Source organism: Erpetoichthys calabaricus, chromosome 15, assembly GCF_900747795.2.
Source record: "Erpetoichthys calabaricus chromosome 15, fErpCal1.3, whole genome shotgun sequence".
Lineage (NCBI taxonomy): Eukaryota > Metazoa > Chordata > Cladistia > Polypteriformes > Polypteridae > Erpetoichthys > Erpetoichthys calabaricus.
Genome location: NC_041408.2, coordinates 71229368 through 71249851, shown reverse-complemented (window position 1 = coordinate 71249851; position 20484 = coordinate 71229368). Strand labels below are relative to the sequence as shown.

General features: G+C 40.6%; 1 protein-coding gene across 3 annotated transcripts in view; it reads left to right on the top strand.

The window, feature by feature from the left end:
* Positions 1–20484, top strand: part of ryr2a (ryanodine receptor 2a (cardiac)) — a 657734-nt gene that overhangs the window by 231476 nt on the left and 405774 nt on the right. For all 3 annotated transcript variants that reach the window (XM_051919561.1, XM_051919560.1, XM_051919559.1), the window contains exon 2: positions 4330–4449. In XM_051919561.1, the coding sequence (XP_051775521.1) occupies positions 4330–4449 (120 nt within the window). The remainder of the gene's footprint in view (positions 1–4329; positions 4450–20484) is intronic.

The following is a 20484-nucleotide window of genomic DNA, read 5'->3' as shown; positions in this document are numbered from 1 at the left end:
GATGAAATTCTAATGGACACCAACTTCTGCAGGCCACTAGTGATGGTAATTTGTTACTAGACTCTGGCCCGGTCTGAGTGAGTGTTCGGTTCTTCTTGACTGTTGCTCTTTTTCTGCAATCGTATTTTAACATCGGTCAGTCTTAAGAAGCTTAGAACCTGACACACTGACATTTTTTTAGGTTCCTTATTTTATACTGTTTGTCTTTTTTGCTCCATAGGATTAGGTGGAGTGTAGGGGCTGCTCTTGAGCCATCTCTAAACTGAAATGATAAGCGAGAATACCCAAAACTAAGACATTTATTGGAGAAAAAGAATTGAAGAGTGAGCAAAGGAAATAATAATACAAAAGGGGGAAAACGATAACCTTTCTACCTCTCTGGACCCACCTTGATGTCTGACTTTTGGGGTGACTGCTGACTAACCCAATGAAGTGCCACATAAGCATTCCCAGTATCACCTCCAACTGTCTCTCCCAGTTTGGGTTTCTCCCATCAGTTGAGTCCATGCCAACGACTTTGTGCTTCCTTTAGTAAAGTCAACTAAAGACTATGGGGGTTTCTGACATCATAAAGCAGCTGAAGGAGATTAAATCAGAGTCAATAAGACCAATAAAAGTTAGTAACCCACAACCAAGCAAAGCCAAAAAAACCACAGCGAAAAATTTCAAATCCTTAAATGTTTGGTTTGTTTTAGCTTCCGGACAAAAATTTTAAAGTTCACAAATTCGGAAAAAGGAAGTTAGTGTGGTGGCATGTTAAATAGTGATGGTCTGATGATGCGATAACTTCTGGGCTCCTTTTCTAACAATGAAAAATGGCGGCACCTGCAGGTAAACAAAATGTTGACAAGGAAAATAAAAAATACGACGTTAAGAATGTATAACTAGTGAAAAAAGAAATGCTTAAAATAGTAAATGAACGAGTTTCTGATTTTTGCAAAACTCTGAAATGATAGAAACTTACTGTACGTGGAATGGGTTTATATTGCTACAAATATGATGACCCCAGGGACTCATTCTTGTACAGAAGGCTGGTGTGTTGTGATTTGCCATGAAAACAAATGCCCAAAGGAGGGAGAAACTGTTGGAAAAAACCCTGGCCACAAATGAAACTTTTAGTTATTTAATAATTGAGTTAAAATAAAATGCTGAGGCATGTGTTTGGGGGGTTAAGAGGGCCGCTCTTTTGAGCTATTCGCTATATGAATGCAGTGGTTTCAAATCCAGTTCTTTCACTGTGGGTGTTGGACTCCCTGAGTTTTCTCACCACTCCTGTTTGTGGTTTTCATGGATGGGATATCAAGGCACTGCCAAGGATGTGAAGGTGTCCGGTTGGGGAGGTTAGAGGTAGCGTTGTTGCTTTAGGTAGTTGATGTTGTCCTCTTTGCTTAATCTGATCGTGACCTTCAGCACACACACTTCATCGATTCGCTGCCGAGTGTCAAGCATCTGGGATGAGGATCAGCACCTCCAAGTCTGAGGTCATGGATTTCTATCGGAAACGAGTGAATTGCTCTGTCAGTGAGTGTACAACTGCCCTTAGAGGAGGAGTTCAAGTACCTTGGGATCTTTCTGACAAATGACGGAGTAATGGAATGCAAGTGGATTGCAGCAGCAGCTGCTGTTCTTCGGGAACTGTACCAGTCCATGGTGGTGAAGAGGGAGCTAAGTCTAAGGACAAAACTCTCGGTTTACTGGTCGAGCAACATCTCTGCCCTCACCTATGGTCATGAACTGTGGGTAATATCTGAAAGAATGAGATTGCGAGTACAAACCATAAAATGAGGTTTCTCTGCAGGGTGACTGGGCTTACACTCCTTGATAGGGTGAGAAGCTCAGCTTTTTGGGAGAGGCTCAGAGTTGAGTTACTGCTCCTCCAGACTGAGAGGAGCCAGTCGAGGTGGTTTAGGCAAGACATAGGGAAGCTCCTGGGATGGCTCCCCTTTGAGCCGTTCCTGACACGCTGGAGGGATTATATCTCTTGGCTGGCTTGGGAATGCCTGGGAATTCCCCAGGAAAAGCTGGAATCTGTAGCTGGGTATCAGGAAGTCTGGGCTGACCTGCTTGGCCAAATGCCACTGCGATCCTCACCATGAAAAGAGGTTAAGAATTTAAGATGAGGTGGAAAAATTAAATCAGGAAAAAAAGCAAATCTTAAGTACCAAACTGATGAAAAATACCAACTAGTAAATTGAGAGAAAAGCCAAGCAAAATGACACCTTTTATTGGCTAACTAAAAAGATTACAATATGCAAGCTTTCGAGGCAACTCAGGCCCCTTCTTCAGGCAAGATATAATGATTACATCTTGCCTGAAGAATGGGCCTGAGTTGCCTCGAAAGCTTGCATATTGTAATCTTTTTAGTTAGCCAATAAAAGGTGTCATTTTGCTTGACTTTTCTTTACATTCATAATGGCTAACATGGTACAACACCCTAGTACAACTAGTAAATTGAAAAGATACTACAAATACAAATATTCAATAACAGGAATCAAACAGAAATACTTACCCAAATTGCCAAGCCAAAATCTGAAATCCAATCAAGAAAGAACAAAATGAAAAATCTAAAGTACCAAACTCATGAAAAATACAAACTAGCAAATCAAAAAGAAAAACAAAATGCTAATTTCAAAAAATGTAAAACAGGAATCAAATAATGCAAAACAAAAAAAAAAGGAAAAAAAAAAAGAAATTGTGTGCATACTTGGGTATGTGGGAATTATTGTGAGAAATTTTGGGACATCAACTTCAAACCAATAACAAAGTCAGCCAGGCAGCGTCGAGAACTGTGGATAGAAAAATAAGACGAGCACCAAGTGAAAAGGAGGAACCAAAAAAAGTCTGTCTTGAAGTGAAGCCAAAGGCTATTTGGTTTTTAAAGCTGAGTTACCAAGAATTACAAGAAAGACTTTCTTAATTAAGCAAAGGGATAACTCAGCATGGGCGGCACGGTGGCGCAGTGGGTAGCGCTGCTGCCTCTCACTAAAGAGACCCGGGTTCGCTTCCCAGGTCCTCCCTGCATGGAGTTTGCATGTTCTCCCCGTGTCTGTGTGGGTTTCCTCCCACAGTCCAAAGACATGCAGGTTAGGTGGGTTGGCGATCCTCAATTGTCCCTAGTGTGTGCTTGGTGTGTGTGTGTCCTGCCTGAGATTGGTTCCTGCCTTGCGCCCCGTGTTGGCTGGGATTGGCTCCAGCGGACCCCTGTGTTCGGATTTAGCAGGTTGGAAAATGGATGGATGGATGGATGGATAACTCAGCATGAAGACACAGCTGTATTTATATGTAGTGGATGTTACGTCATTAATGTGACATAGCGATCATGAAACTACCTGCTGGTGTCACATATACACATAAATAGCACAAAAAAGATTTAACATTTTAACATTAAAACTGATACAGAGCACAAAATAAATAACAAAAAATCAGGTTCTTCATCAAAGAATAGGAAAAGGGCTGAACAAAACATCCTCTGCATAAACTAATAGAATAATGAAGAATAACTATAATTACAGAAATGAGCCAAAATATGAAATATAAACGTCAAAACCCTATGTAGAAACCCAAAGGTCAAAACCCGAGAGAACTGAAATGAAATGGTTAGAAGACTTAAAAAACAACATGGAGAAAGAAAAAGTAGCAGTAGTAGACAAAACAAGGGCTAATGCCACTGTGAGGTTTCAGTGGCCGGAATGAGCCTTAAGTAGACCCCCGGGGCTTTAAAGAAGCTGATTAAAGCACTGTGAGCTTGTTTCCTAATTATAAGTCTGTATCTCCACCATCAAATAAAATAAAAAATTCACAAAGTAAATAACTAAAGAAAATGAGGACATGAATAACCTAATGCAGGACACTAAAGGATAATGATTAACAATGATGAAACAATTAACAAAACCCTTAATAAAAGAATATTTCAGCATTCTGACCTTGGGACTGTGATAAATGGGGCCACCTGTTCTTCTGTGAGAGTCCTTTATCTGTCCGCTTGTGCCCTCTGCTGGTTGCTGAGTGAATCACCACTTGTAGGTGTAATATATGGGTCCCTCTTGTATTTGAGTGTGAATTTATTGGGAAATTTTGTTAATTTTAAGCATGAAAGACTATTTATAAGGCTTTACAGAGTGGTTTTTGTATGTTTTCCTTACTAAATTTTGTTGCATTACAAGAAAAAAATGCTTTTGATTTTAAAATGGATGGAGTGATGTTTTTAACAATTGGAGTAATGGTAAAAGAAAACGGTAAGCAGTGCTTTGCCACAAGTATTAATCATGAAAGGACCTTGACAGTATGAGGTTTGACCATCTGACCTGAGTTTTTGCTTCTGTTTCACAGGATGATGAAGTGGTGCTCCAGTGTTCTGCCACCATCCATAAAGAGCAACAGAAACTCTGTTTAGCTGCTGAAGGATTTGGAAACAGACTTTGCTTCCTGGAATCCACTTCAAATTCAAAGGTAAAGTACGGGTGGGAGATTTTAAAGTTGAAGGATCCTTCACTTACAGTGTTTATACACAAAGTAGGTTTCAAACATCAGTTTTGCTAAAGTGCTTTCACATTTTTAAAGGCTTCTGACTGCTTATTTTTGGTCAGTTTTCGTAGGCAGAGACTTTTTATTCAGTAAATGAAGGTACTTAAAATTGTTACATCACACTTACAAAAGGTGATCATATGAAACACAGAAATAACTTTGATTCTTGGGAATCTTCTGTGCTGACGGACAAGCAGAGGCCTAAACATCAGCCTTCATTACACCGGGACCTACTAATTATAGGGCTGCGGAGTCTTTGCCCTGCTGTGCTGTGTGTTACGTTGAGGTAAACTGTTGCTCCATGAGAAATATAACTGTAAATAAAAGGCCCCAAAACCTTCAACAGAAAGAGAAAACAATAAGTCATTAGAGAAGGATAACGCTGAAATAGACTGACAGGCAGACAGAAAAGTCGCACATCATCATCAGAACAACAGTGGCATGGGAGGTCTGTGTTAGAGAACAACAGGAACATCTGCAAATCCTGCAGTGAAGACCTCTAGCCATTATATTTACTTCATCTGATGGCTGGTCTGGTAGGACAGTTAAATGCATGGGTGGAGTTTGACATTTAGGAATTTTGGGGGTCCAGACGAACCGTAAAAATTAATTCCATTTTTTAGAGTCACTGCTGTACTGCTACATACAGTGTAGGGCCATTAAGCGGCGGGCCAGTAATCCGCGAATTCGCTTAAGCCGTGCAAAAAGATTGGATCCCAATTTTTTGACACTATGGATCGTACGGACCTAAACATGGCCTCTCAAACACTCGAGACAGGTGTTGACAGCTGTCATTTTGGCGTTTCGAATGTCCGTGATTGACATGCTATGCACTATCACGGATTAAATATTTAAATGCTGGCTTATAACTTCAAAGAGGTATTTATAGAAGATTAGTCTTTTATTTATCAATAAACAATAAAATAACTTACAATGAAATTCAAATATTAATCTGTTTTATCCACGCTGAGTGTCAGCGTTATGGAGGCCGCCATTGTAACCGATTCACACCTTACAATGCTACAAAATTAATCCGCGGTAAATCCGCAAAAAATCGACTCATATTTAAAGTATTATTTTTAATTCGATAATCTGATAAAACTTGAAATTGTATAAATATGAGTCACAAACCCAACGTAAATCACTTCAGTTTCTGAATCTATAGCGAGCACATCAAATTTGCTTTAAAAATTTTTACGCCATGAGTAATAAACGTAAACACGCTTCATATGATGTTCAGCAAAAGGATTGTGATCAAAAAACATTTATTTTTTCATTAATTATTGTAATTTATGCAAAAAATATTTAAGCCGCAGACCACCTAAGCCGCGGTTAAGCAGTTTGGACCCCAATCACCGCGGCTTAATGTCCCTACACTGTATTCAATCACATCCCATGTCAAGATTGTAAATTGTTCTTAGTATAAAGTTACAATAAGACGTAAGTCTCACTTACGTTAACACATTTAAAAAATACATAAATACTAATAATGACATTTAAATGATGGAAAAAATTGCTTTTTTGAGTTTATTGTCTACGTACTGTAATTGTGGTAAAATAAGCGCTCTATAATTTTAACAAGATAGAAAATGGACGCCTAGTGTAAGGTTTGGGTGTGTTTGGGGACCTAGTTAACTGATTATTAGTCAGGGCTTTTTCAGTTGTTTATTTGCTTCATCAAAGGGACAGATATCCCATTTCCATTTTTAAAATATTTTGTCACGGGGGGTGCGTGTGATGGAGATTTGCTCACACTGCCGCGCCACTCTTTGTACAGGAGACACAAGCCCACAGAAACATCAGGCATACGCGTGCAGCCATTTCAGTCGCTCGTGCTGACTAGTGAAGGTCTGTTTTGCTGACAAGAGCCGCCATTGGACCTGTAGAAGAGGAAAGTACTGAATACAAAATATACAAGTTGAAGTGACCTCTCTCAAGCCAAATCTAAAATAGTAGACTAATTTGTAATTGAAATTGTGCACAGTGCATCTCTCACCATTTTGAGGATAGTCAACATTAAAGAGAGTGTTGTTTAGGGCAGGACAGATTCATTTTCTTAATCCACGTATCCAGGGCAGAGTCACGGGGGCCTATCCAAGCAAGCAGCGAGCGCCAGCCCATCGCAAGGTACACATTTACACTACGGGTAACTTATCATCATCAATTCATCTAACTTGCATGCCTTTGGGGGAAAAAAAAATAAACAGGGTAAACTAACGTAAGCCCACATGTAAACTCCCTGCAGGGGGCACCCAGGACATGAAACCGCAGTCTCCTTATACTGTGAGGCGGCAGCGCTGTGCCGTGTATTGGTTAATCATTAACATATTTACGTTAGCAGTGGCCTTAGAAAAAATGAGCAAAAAATATTCTTTATTTGAGACGTATTTTAGTAACATATTGCATCAGAAACCCCACCCATGTGTAGATTGCATCCAAACCAGGTTGTGATTGTTGTCTTATAACTTTTTTCATTTTATGTTGACAACATTGAAAATGTCACCATTCTTCCACTGAAAACTGTGATTAGTTACAAACAGATAAATAATATCTTAATAACTAAACAGTCTTGCACACTGTATAACAACGGAGAATTGCCAGAAATTGTTACACTCAGATCTCAAGTATTAAACTAGCCAGCCATCCATTATCCAACCCGCTATATCCTAACACAGGGTCCCACTGGACCCAATCCCAGCCAACACAGGGTGCAAGACAGTAACAAATCCCGGGCAGGGCACCAGCCCACCGCAGGACACACACACCAAGCACAATTTAGAATCGCCAATGCACCTAACCTGCATGTCTTTGGACTGTGGGAGGAAACTGGAGTACCCAGAGGAAACCTACGCAGACATGGGGAGAACATGCAAACTCCACGCAGGGAGGACCTGGGAAGCGAACCAAGGTCTCCTTACTGCGAGGCAGCAGCGCTACCGTGCCGCCCAGTATTAAACTACCCAAGTTAAAATGTTAGCTAAAACTCAAAGTCAGGACTTGCTTTCAAAGTGGTCACCAAGTGAAACCCTGTTCAGTTCTCCGTCTTTTCACGAGTGCCTTTGTAATACTTAGTTGATAGTCTGTTGTTTGGTCCTTCACTAAATTCAGATGTAGGTTTGTAAACACCATCATGTTTTATAGTGGCAGGGCAAATTAGTCAGGTGCAAACTTAATAGACAACCATGAATACCAGCTCATACTGAATTCTGATTGGGGTGGCATGGTAGTGCAGTGGTAGTGCTGCTGCCTTGCAGTAAGGAGACCAGAGTTCACATTCGGAGTCCTCCCTGCATGGAGTTTGCATATTCTCCCCGTTTCTGCATGGGTTTGCACCTGCTGCGTCACCTCCGGCCCACATGACTAGCAGCAGATGTCATTATCATCACCAACATGGTGGCACCCATAAAAGTAACAAACCAAACTCCAAAGCTGCTCAAGAATTGACTTAAACACTGTTAACAAATGGTTGTAGTAAGACTAACATTTTCAGAATTAGGTGAAAAAAAATGTTGTCCTTCAGGTATCAGTTCTGGGGCTTCTCTTCTCTTTAATATATGTACAAGATCTGGATAAGAACATAAATGACCAGCTAGTCACATCTGCAGATACTAAACAAGAACAGAGGGCAGATGATTTAGAATCTGCAGAATTATTATAGAGGGTCATGAACAGCATTGCAGGCTTGGGTAGATTTGTAGCAGATGAAATTTAATGAAAGTGAACATGGGCGCTATTTATAGTGGGGCACAGGGGCAACTGCTCCACAATCCCAGAGCAATGCTACAAAATAGTGGCGATGGTAATAATGTGTTGAAAAGGCTATACAGGCTGGGTGTGAGTCTGTATTTTACTCCCGTGTTACTAAGGCTACATTTAGACTGCAGTTAAAGGTGGCTAAATTTGTTTTCTTCAAATTAATTTTACAAATGATTCAAATGCAATATAACTCGGTACTGATATCTACAGTATCCTTAATCTGCAAAATAAATAAAAATTGGTGCAAACCTAATAGACAACCATCAATACCAGCTCATACTGATTTCTGATGGGCAGCACGGTGCTGCCATGTAGTAAGGAGACCAGGGTTCGCATTCGGAGTCCTCACTGCGTGGAGTTTGCATTTTCTCCCTGTCTCAATGGGTTTGTGCCGGGTGCTCTAGTTTCCTCTCTCAGTCCAAAGACATACAGGTTAGGTGGATTGGCGATACTAAATTGGCCCTAGTGTGTGGTTGGGATGTCTGTGTGTGTTTGCCCTGTAATGGACTGGCACCCTGCCCAGGGTTTGTTTCTGCCATGCAACCTATTCTAGCTGAGATAGGCTCCGGCACCCCCGCAACCTTGTTCAGGATAAAGCGGGTTAGACAATGACTGACTGACTGACTAATTTCTGACATTTCGACATTGAAATGTTTACAGTTCAGTTTGTCTGTGAATTCACCAGCTAACAATGGCAAGTACTCACAGGCACTTTGAGTGAAGTCATCACTGCCAGATATGTATGTAAAAACTTTTGGTAAAGAGAGAAGAGCCCCTCAACCTAATTCAAAATGAGACTTACAACTACTAAGGTTACATGTGTGAACTTAGACAGCTGTGGAGTCCAATCTTTGAACCAAGATCCGAGGAAATAGAGATAGGAAAAGGTCTGTTTGAATGTGGCCTCTACAGATGTCAGTCACAAAACCTTTTCTTTTATTGTTGTCTTTTGCCCACCTCATTAGAATGGTTCTTGATTAATCATGCCATTTGAAACAGTCTACAATGAGGGTCTCTCAGTTAGTAGTGTAAATATGGGCCTTGTAAAATGTAGGTCTTAAGGGGGACTTTGAACTTCCCAGGTTCTCTGTCTGTCCTTGACTAATGAGGTAGCAGACGACTTACACGGAGAGACAGGAAACAGTTATTCTGATGTAGTGGTCCATTCTGCAGGATTATGGTTTCAATGCTGGTCATCTTTGCATTGGTGAGGACTCATTGATTCTCACAGTTGATGTAAAGAAACTCCCATAGACATCATTGATGAAATCTCTCAAGACTTTTTAGTTGACAGTGGTAGTCATCCATGCATGAGATTGGTAATGCAAACAGCGTTGCAGACCATTATTGAAGAAGGTGCTGGCTCATCTGAGGCTGTGATGATTTTCCATATTGATAAATAACTTTGAAGGAGTTGTCTGCTGATGAAAGCGATCAATAGCTGCAACTGTCTGAGTTCCTCCAGAGATGTGGTTATCAGGAGCTCAGTTAGCTTCCTGGGGGATTTTGGTAGAAGGTGTTGGTTTTTGAAAACAAGGCTCAGAATAGTCAGGAAACTTGGAGGACTTATATGCATTCTGGAGGCTGATTAAAATTCCCTTTGTTTTGTTGTAGCCTTATAGCAGCATAGGCTGTACAGCGTCCTGTCAAACTGCATTCAAACCTGATGCCACAGGGAATATAGTCAAAAATCAGAAGCAGAATAAAATGGAGGTAAATGGTAAAACGATTTCTTTAAGTTCTGTTTCCAAGGACAGTCACACTCTACTCAGTCTCCGGATAGTTAAACATTCGGCGGGACATCTGACTCCAGACAGGCTTTCTGGCTGTTGGAATCAAAGGCCTTTGTCACATCACACAAGTATCTTCTGATATTGATGGGTTTATATGCTTATAGGGTCATTATTGTCACATGTAGAGAGTCCTATGAAATTCTTATTTGTATGTGCTAATCATCTTGTAATACATCATGACATTCCCACAATGTAATTGTAATTACCTCAAAACCTCGGTTGTCCTTATGTGAAAAATCTCAGAACATATTTGTCATTAGCAGATTATTACCTATATGCATGGTTACATGGCCTGTAGCATGAACTGAATTTCAGAAATGCAATTGTGTAGTTTATTGCATAAAACTGAAATTTATTATAGGTAACTGTAGAAGTTTCCATCGTAAGCCTCTTATAAGTATAGCTATAGCCCTCCAGGCCCTTCCTGCCATCCATCTTAAAAACAAAGCATATGAATGGCTTTATTTAGTCCATTTCCATGGATTTAACCCTTAATCATTGTAAAAGAATCAGTCTCAACACACGCAAAAAGGTTTGGGGCAGCCACCCGTATATTGTCTCTGGCTGCATTTGGGTAATAGTAAGTATGGAACATGACCCGGACACAGACAGGCAGACACGTTTGAATCACCCCACACACGTTTATTATACAAAGTCATATTTACAAAAGTGCTTCAAAGTCCCCAAAGTCCTGGCCACAAACACAATGCCTTACTTCTTCAGGCCGCCTCCTTGCCTCCTCCAGATACCTCGTCTTGCTTCCACCCGACACAAGTCAACATATGAAGGGAGGCGGCCCCTTTTATACACACCCGGATGTGTTCCAGGTGCTTCCTGGCAACCTTCCACCGGCACTCCCCAGTGTGGCGGAAGTGCTGGCTGCGTACCCAGAAGCACTCTGGGTGTTCCTGCTCCTCTTCCCCCCAGCACTTCCGGGTGTGGTGGAAGTGCTGAGGTCCAGGGCTCCCAAGGCATTGGGGCACCCCCTGGCAGTGACCACGGGCCCCTACAGGGTTGAGCTTCAAAGCTCTGTACCCGTGGTCCCCATAGCAACCAGGGTGGTCGCCCCCATATGGTCTGGGCTGGGCGTAAGCCCACTTCCGGTCCTCTGGGGCTTCCCAGCCACCTGTGACGTAAGATAAGCAATGTTGCTCGGTTGAGTTCCCAGATCGAATTGTCGAGATAGTGGAATGATGGCGGCTTTAAAAGCCAACACCGGAAGTGACGTCATTCATGGCACCGGAACCGGAAGTGACATTGTTCGTGGTGCAGGAAACGGAAGTGCCGTCTTTTGTGGCGCCAGACCTAGAAGTGACATCTTTTGTGGCGCCGGAGCTGGAAGTGACGTTGTTGATGGCGTGTCTGGTAGGTTTTCCCTTATCTGGCCTGCAGAGGTAACAGAAGTAGAATTAGTGCACCCTGCCACCCCCTGGCCTGGCGGGTAATTACCTCCACTTGGTCCGCTCAGCTTCATCCTACTTGCACATATGTGACACCATGTACTTACAAGATTATAATGATGAATGATCTGTCAAAGCGATTTTACTGTATCCTTGATGTTTCTTTTTTGTCTATGAGGAAGGAGTAGATTGAGCATTCTCCTCCAAATACTCATTAAAATTTCTTGCTTAAGTATCATGATATGTTTTGTGTTCTCAAGGGACGAGAACTGTGCTCCACTGCAGTGTAAATACTGAGACATTTTTTAGGTGACAGTTTAATTTCAGTCATAGGAAAGAGAAAAATCCCCTACTACTGAAGAGATGTGTTGACTCTGTTGTTTCCAGTCTTATTCAGATTGTGACAAGCTGGCACTCTTAACTCTGGTATTTTAAATGATGAGGATTCATACTGTTTGAATCATTATCAGTAAACAGATACACAAGTACAATGTCTTATAGCATTGAAACCTTTTGTTATTGTTTTTCTTTCTACAATGATCCTGATACCTGATTTGAGTTTTGGCTTTGGTAGAGGGTCTGTGATTAAGTTGTTTGCCTTTGCATTTTGTTAGTTTTTTATGTTAATAGACTGATAACCGGTTACCTCAACATTTCAAACACTGAGAATACTAGACAGACTTATCATAGCTGATGTGGAATACATTTAGTTGCACAGAAATTAGTTCTGATATTAGGAAGACATAAAGAGCACAACACTGCTGTAGCAAGCAATTCGGTTTAGATGAGGGATAGCAGCTAATTGTCTCTTGTATTTAAACAGAGTCCGGACTCATTTACAGGATCAAAGACTTAAAATGGATCAGACCGGCATATTGATTTTTGGGAGCACTTTACCAAGCTATGATTTTTACGCATATCCTATAAAGTCTTCTAAAGAAATCACCTTTAAAGACAAAAGACAACAGAAGGCACATACATCTAAAGAAATAAAGCATTAACTAGCTCAACCACATTGTCAGAGATTGCAGTGGAATGAAAATAAAAGTGGCAACCACAAGAAAGCGGAAGACCCCTCTCTTTTGTACATTGCCCCTCCAATTTTCTATTTTCTCCAATTATTTTTACACTAAACATATCAAGAGTATAAAAAGCACATTCAAAACCACTTATATTTAATTTGTGTTACATGTTTTTGAGGGATGATTGATTTTTAAGGGTAGCTGCATCTTGAAGATAAAGAAGACTGTTCGCTATCAAGGACCGCTTGAAAACATATTGCTGTGTCCGGGTTACAGGGTTGCACAAAAGACAGGTTGGAGAGATATGAGCAAACAAATTTTTTATTTTTGGTACTTGGAGGAAAAACACTCAAGCTTAATTCAATCATGGGGGCCTTTATTCAAACACACAGCAAGTGGGCAACTCCCAGCATTTTGTCTCAGTTTCTCCAGCTCTTTTTCTTGAGCTTAAAAGAACCCATAGGTGTCTTCTTCAAGGGGATTTGGCTGATGTGAGAGAGACATGGCAGGGGTTGAGACCAGGTCAGATACACAGTACAGAGAGAGAACAGATGAACAAACGAGGAAACTGGCTTTAAAGACATTTATCATACGTGCAATGAGTGCTTTGAGCCTAGTTCATACTTGACGCATCCGCACTGGGCGCAAGGACCATCTGGTGCAAAATAATGTGCTGCACAAACTACGTGCTGCACAAGGAAATTTCTCGAAGGGCAAGTGTAATATTCTCATGATGCAAATGTTTTTTGCATGTCTTCATATTCAGCCCTTCATTCATCATTTTGGCACCCATGTTTTCAGTTTCACCATTTTGGATACACAGCTGTCCACTGTTGATAGGGACGTTTCTATAATTTGATGTCATTTTCGCCAAGTGCCCCCGCAACCAGCACACACGCATCAGGTATAAACTAGACTTAGTTACGCAATGCGGTGAATGTGTGTCCAAAATGGTGACGTTTAAGGAGAAGCTGGATATATGTGTGCCAGAATGATGATTGAAGGGCTGAATATGATGCAATAGGTCGTCAAAACGCAAGGAAGACACGCAAAAACATTTGAAACACATCTGCCCATCATCATCAGGTCCCCTAGTCATGAATTTTACACACGCCCATACTTCCTTTGGTCAATAGGTCTGACACTCCATCTTCTGCTTTTCTTCCTCTTAAACCCAGTAATAGCAGGCACAACTCTTCTTCCATTAGCAGAGTCTCACATGACAATATTAGCTATGCGACACTGACTAAACACTGTCAATTATTGACTAGAAGAACATCAAATGGGCCACAACAAGTATAAATGTGTTTTGGTAGCTCACTGCGCACGCTTTGTGGTATGGTCTGCTCGCCTGCTTCACGCGGTGAGTATAAACCAGGCTTTATGTGTTATGGCTGCGGCTGATCTCACAGGGTGATGCTGTGTTTCCTTTGCATTAAAATGCTGTATAGAAGAGTGTTTGACAACTGGAGGGTGTTTTTCTTTAGCATTGCGATGCTGTAAAGAAGAGGGGCAGAAGCTGCGCTAGGGGACAAGGCATAACGTGAATGCTCACAATATTGGAAATAAATAATAAATAATTGGAAATATCATTAATATTGCAAATCAAAAGAGCAAAAAAAAGAAAAAAGTTAAACCAGTAACTGACTGAAAGGAAATAAACAAGGCAAATCCCAAAAGACACATTGATATGAAATAATTTAAAAGAATTATGATTAAGAATTAATTAAGAGAAATGATTTTTTTTATGTTACTTACCCCTTTGAAGTTTGTAGTGGTGGCTGAGAAAAAAAATTAATCTCATGTTTAATGCAGAATGGAGAGAAAAATAGTTTATGATAGAATAGAATCCAATGGTGCCTAATGCTGTACAACAGCAAATGATATGAAAACTTCCAAGGAAAGACAAAATAAATCAGGAGTGGTCTCCCCTCGACTTTCTCGTATACTCAGATATGGGGATGGATTTTTGAGGAGTAAACCACAAGACAATGATTATATTTTTATATTATGTGCATTAAAGAACCATCAACAACAAATCAAATTAATAATATATTGAACAATAATTATAAAAGTAAAGTTGAATAAATCGGACACAGCTGCATGAATAAGAAAGTACCACTTCTGGTTAGCGGAAATAGCTCAAAAGTTGATAGAAATCTACATTTTGTACTTAATACTGGTATGCGAAATTTGGTTGACTTAAGTGAAAACGTAAATTTTCGTGTTTACATGCACACACACACAGACAGACACACAGGCATAATTACAAAAATGCTATTTTCGGACTTGGGAAGTTTAAAACGTTGAGATTCATCAAAATCTCGAAATAGATTTTTGGAGGATTCCAATACTTTCCCTATACTTCGTATATGAGAAAGTCAGGGAGGTCTAAAACATCGAGATTCATCAAAATCTCAGTATCGAATTTTTGGACAATTACAGTACTTTCCATATCATCCTCTTTAATAAAATCCCTGTGTGCGTCCATGTGTCCATGTGTGTGTGTCTTCTGGTGAAGTGCGCATGCGCGGGGCACTGTGCGATGCTTCAAAGGCCGCCTGACGCGTCACACAAGACAGAGAGGGCGGGACCTATAAAATATCGCGCAGCCGATCCAATCGGATTTCGGTAAATGAGGTAAGACCTAAAACATAACGCACGAAAATTCCAATTGGGTACTGAAACGCGGAGACCAGCTTCCCCAAAGAGGTGGGATTAGTGTTTGTTGTTCACTCGGAGGATGACAGATTTGCGATTAACAGACTTGGCCCGGTAAAGTGTAAAGTGTTTTCCTAAATATATGAATTTTCATGATATTACAATAGGATGACTTTTAAAAGTAGATATATTTTCGCGCACATAAAATCCGTTGCTAGAGAAACGCCATACATATAATAATCAGCTGCACACCAGCACAGATTAAAATACTTGCTGGAGAGACATATTACTGTGAGAGAAAATTAAAGGCACACAATAAAGTGATGCATATTACAGCCTCATACAAGCCAGTATTACTGTAACAGAAAATAGACGGTCCTTTGCCATTTAATATAGACTGTTCCTACTAATGTTTATGCACTACTATTCTAGTGCCCGTTATTGTAACGGGCTTAATGTCTAGTATCATATAAATCCACATGTCAGTTATCCAGTTATAGGCTCAAAACATGAAAAAACACATCCATTTTGTACTGAAATTTTGTGAAATGGATATTTTTAGAATTATCAGCACACCTCAAACAGGAAACAAATTTCTATAATGCTTCACTTTTGAATTGATAATCTTCCTGTATACTAGTGAAAAGTACAAAACGAAAATACCATTGTGCTCACAGAGTTCCAATTTCCAGGGCACTGACTGGCTGTGCCACACAGCTGTATGTATTTGTTGGCTCTGAAAAGATATACTTTCTATGCATAGATTTTTTGTGTGTTCTATTGAACAGAGATTGTTTGAATAAATACATTTTTCTTCAAAAAATAGTCACAGTCATGTGAAGGATTAAGAGATTTTCTGGAGCAGGAGGATCTCCACAAACAATTGTAGATCAAGAAGGTGGTGTTGAAAGATTCAATAAGTGGTGGCAGCACCTAATCCAGAGGACTTCATAAGTGAGCTCAATGGCTGCCGTGTTTCATTGCCCTGTTCGACCTGAGGCTACTGTTAAGTAGACAATTCCAGAAATATGAAAGGAAACAAAGATTTACACCATCTCGCCGATGAAGATATCAGAGCTCCAGATAGTGCAGGAAATGTAAAACCTGAATGCACACTCTAGGGATGCTTACTGTGTTCAAGATGACCATTTTTGGTTGTTGATGGGGAGATGTATTTAGATGACACACGCTGTATGAACCTTTTATTTCTTTCCACACACTCCAGATGGTCCTCAGAGACCTGTTGCAAACAGTAACAGCTGCTGAGGTAATTATTCCCCAAGCAGATGACTTTATTCCCAATTCACATTTCTCAGAACTCAAATAGAGCCTATTGTGCATATCCCAGGAGACACAAAATACCACAGATATGGAAAGTAGCCATTTGTTAGTTAGATTTTATGGAATGCACTTGTCTCTATTATGTAAAGGTCACACTTTTCATACTCCATGTGTGTCATATTGTAACACCCATTGTTTGTGTCTTTGGAAAACACTCACCTGCTATATACTGTAGATGTGGTTCATGGAATTGTACTACATGTTATTACCTTCTGGATCTGAGCATTAGTTAGCTCACTAAATGAAATTTAAATGTGGAGATCACATTACATGCAAAAATTAGATATTAATTGAACATTTAATAGGTGTCGGTCCCCCATGACCCCAAGCTTTGATTAAGGGTGTCAAGGAAATAAATGGGTGGATGAATAACCAAGTCCAAAATGTATAAGTAAAAGAAGCATTGAACTAGACAAAGACACAAATAGGAATTACATGCTCATTTAATAATATAAAGTTACTTGTTACCATTTACAGTAAATGGAATTTACCACCAACATCCTGTAGTTCAGGCTTTTCATATTTTTTATGCACTGAAATTTGAACTTGAGCTTATAACTGCTGGCAGTTTTCTTTGGCTGCTCTTAAAGGCAAAGTTCACGGTGTTGTAGGGGTGTCTTGACCATTGCTCAAGTACCTCAAATCATTTCTGTCTCTGTCTCCATCCACCGTCTCTCTTTTTCTCTAGCCTTGTTTGTCTCATTTCCGCCAGTGAACTTTTGACTAAATTCAACTTGTGATTCTAGACACAAAGGGACTGTGACAGATAGGGGGCGCTCTCACTCCCTTGAACCCTCGGACAATACGTCAGACACCAGATAAAAGTCCAAAATGACTTTATTATAATAATAAATGTGCACAAAGCACCTCCACTCCACTGTATTGTATAATCAATAAACAATCAATTCTCAACAATGATAATCCTCCACACCTCCCAGCAGCTCAGTCACCCTTCCTCCCAACTCGGCTCAACCCTGAGATCTCCCACAGTCCTTTATGTAGTTCATGACCCGGAAGTCAGGTGAAAACTCCTCTTCTTCATCCCAGAAGTTCGTCATTCCCTCTGTCGCCGTGACTAAGACGTACTTCCGGGTTATAGGTAAAACCGAAGTCTCTGGGCCTTCCTGCAGCGTCCCCTGAAGGCCCCCATGGTATCCAGCAGGGCTGTGATGAAAAACTCCACTGTCCATGCTGGAACTTGGGGCACCTCTATGTTGCAAGCAGGGCTCCACCTTGCGGCCTGGGGGTATTGGCCAGGATAAAAGGCCAGCCATATCCCACAGGACATTTGGCTGAGACGGCTTTAAATTACCTGTCTTTAAGTCTCAACACCACCAAATCTCTGTGTGCTCTTAAAACCACTGCACTCGGTGACCTCCTTGAAAGGGCCATATCTCCAGGTGGTCTCATTTCTTTGAAAGTTAACACATCCCCTAACCTTTGTGCCCTCGCAAAAGCTGTGTGTTGCCCTCTTTTGGCTATTCGGCTCTTCATCCTCTTCTGAGCCATCCAAACCTCACTGTTTCTTCAAGAGTAGGCTTTGCTGCAATCTGTTGAGGACAACTTTACCTCATACCATCCTGGTGGGTATGTTCTTCTCTAGGTCTCTCAGCACTGTCTTCAATACTAGTGCCCTTGTGTGTTTGCCTTCTGGGATCTTCTTCTTCTTCCTCCTCTTCATCTTTTCCCAATTCTCTGTGGCTTGATAAGCCTCCTCCATACAGCTTTGATCCTGCACCTCATCCTCAGTCAAACTCTTTTAGTTTATCCATCCACCACCACTTCGGCCTCCCTTGCTTTCTCTTCCCCTGTACTTCCATTCCCATCACTCTTTTGCCTACATATCCATCGTCACTCCCTTTTGATAATCTATTACATTTATAAAATTTGCTGCTAGGTGTGTTGCTGCTGTCAACGGCAGGTTTTCTCTTATTATTATGTCCTTCTTGGCCCGTGTCTTTGTCCTATGACACCCTATTTTTCTCAGGCAACTAACAGCCTGCTGGGTATCTCCACATTATATATATTCGTGCAGCGATGGCTGAATTAAAATTGCCATTGTTATATTATTGCTTTTCAGTAATCCTTCTGCTGTAGCTCCAGTGTAGATGAAAAGCCTGAAAGGAAATAAGCTGTCAATACCTGACTTCTTGAAATAAGACAAACTTTTGGTTTAATGTGTGCTGGTACAGAATGATAACCTATATTTTAACTTTTTGGCACTGAATTAAATATATAAGAATCTGAAGCAGGGGTTCCCAAATTTTTTAAGCCAAGACCTCCCCCAAATGTTGTGCCACCTGGTCAGGGCTCCCCTCTAACGGAAAGCCAATGCAGGACTGTGATTCTGGGTTTCTGCTAACAGTAGCCACACTTCATGATTTTGGATAATCAAAGCAAATGCTTAACTACAGCAAACTATTGATACATACGTGATCAAATGTCAGGTGATATCTCTAGGGTAGGAGTTAATACTGATGAATATTACAATGACATGCTACATACAATTATTTGATTACTAATAATTGTTAACATTTGTCATTTTGTCTTTGTTTAAAAATAATAATACACCCAACATGTTTACCAAAACTATAAATCCTGTAACATTGAATGATGAAACTTGCGAAAAATAGAGTTTCACAAAAATCCATCAGTCATGGCACTCAGTTCCCAGGCAGTCTCAATCCTGGCATGGATCGGCTGAAAGAGACGGGAAACAAGAGGGAAGTGATACTTCATACCACAAGGGTACCAGTTGGCATGGGTGGTGGGCACAGAATAGGAGAACAAGGTCAGAAGAGTGAGAAGGGAGTGGAGACTTGTTGCAGGAGGCCTGTTAGACGGAGCGTTGGAACTGAAATGCAGCTTGGTTTGCAGATTCAGGTGTTGCCGTTATGTACCTATTTTAATGCCCACTTCACTTTCCCACCTTTTTTATGTTTTCTCTTGTATCACCTCACAGCTTGTACCACACAACAACAACAACATTTATTTCTATAGCACATTTTCATACAAATGATGTAGCTCAAAGTGCTTTACAGGATGAAGAAAGAGAAAAAAAGACAATAAATAAGAATTACAATTAGGGAACCCTAATTAACATAGAATAAAAGTAAGGCCCAACGGCCAGGGAGGACAGAAAAAACAAAAAAAAACTCCTGACGGCTGGAGAAAAAAAAAAAAATGCTGGGCTTCAGAGGCCACGAGACCACCCGGCCCCCTCTAGGCATTCTACGTAACATAAATGATCTAAATCAGTCCTCATGGTATTCAGGGTTCACATGGAAGAACTTGATGATGACAGTCATGTGGGCTTCTGGCCTTTAATCCATCAATGTAGGGACATCACGGTTCTTTGATCAGGTGGTGGTGGCACAGATCATCACCACAGAAAACCAGAAAAAGAACAGAAGAAAAAGTAAGGGTTAGTATGGATTACGGAGCCACCAGGAATAATAATGATAATTAAATGCATATACAGAGTATTAGGATTAAACTAAAATGACACTATGAGAAAGCCATGTTAAAGTAATGTGTTTTCAGCAGTATTTTAAAGTGCTCCACTGTATTAGCCTGGCGAATTCCTATTGGCAAGCTATTCCTGATTTTAGGTGCTTAACAGCAGAAGGCCGCCTCACTGCTTCTTTTAACTTTAGCTCTTGGAATTCTAAGCAGACACTCATTTGAAGATCTCAGGTTACAATTTGGGGTGTAAGGTGAGAGACCCAAAATATAAGATGGAGCAGATTATTTAAGGCTTTGTAAACTATAAGCAGTATTTTAAGGTCAATTCTAAATGACACAGGTAACCAGTGACATCAGAACTGGAGAGATGTGCTCAGATTTTCTTTTCCTAGTTAACATTCTAGCAGCTGCATTCTGCACTCATTGCAATCGATTGATGTCTTTTTTGGGTAGTCCTGAGAAGAGTGTGTTACAGTAATCTAGCCGACTGAAAACAAAAGCGTGAACTAATTTCTCAGCATC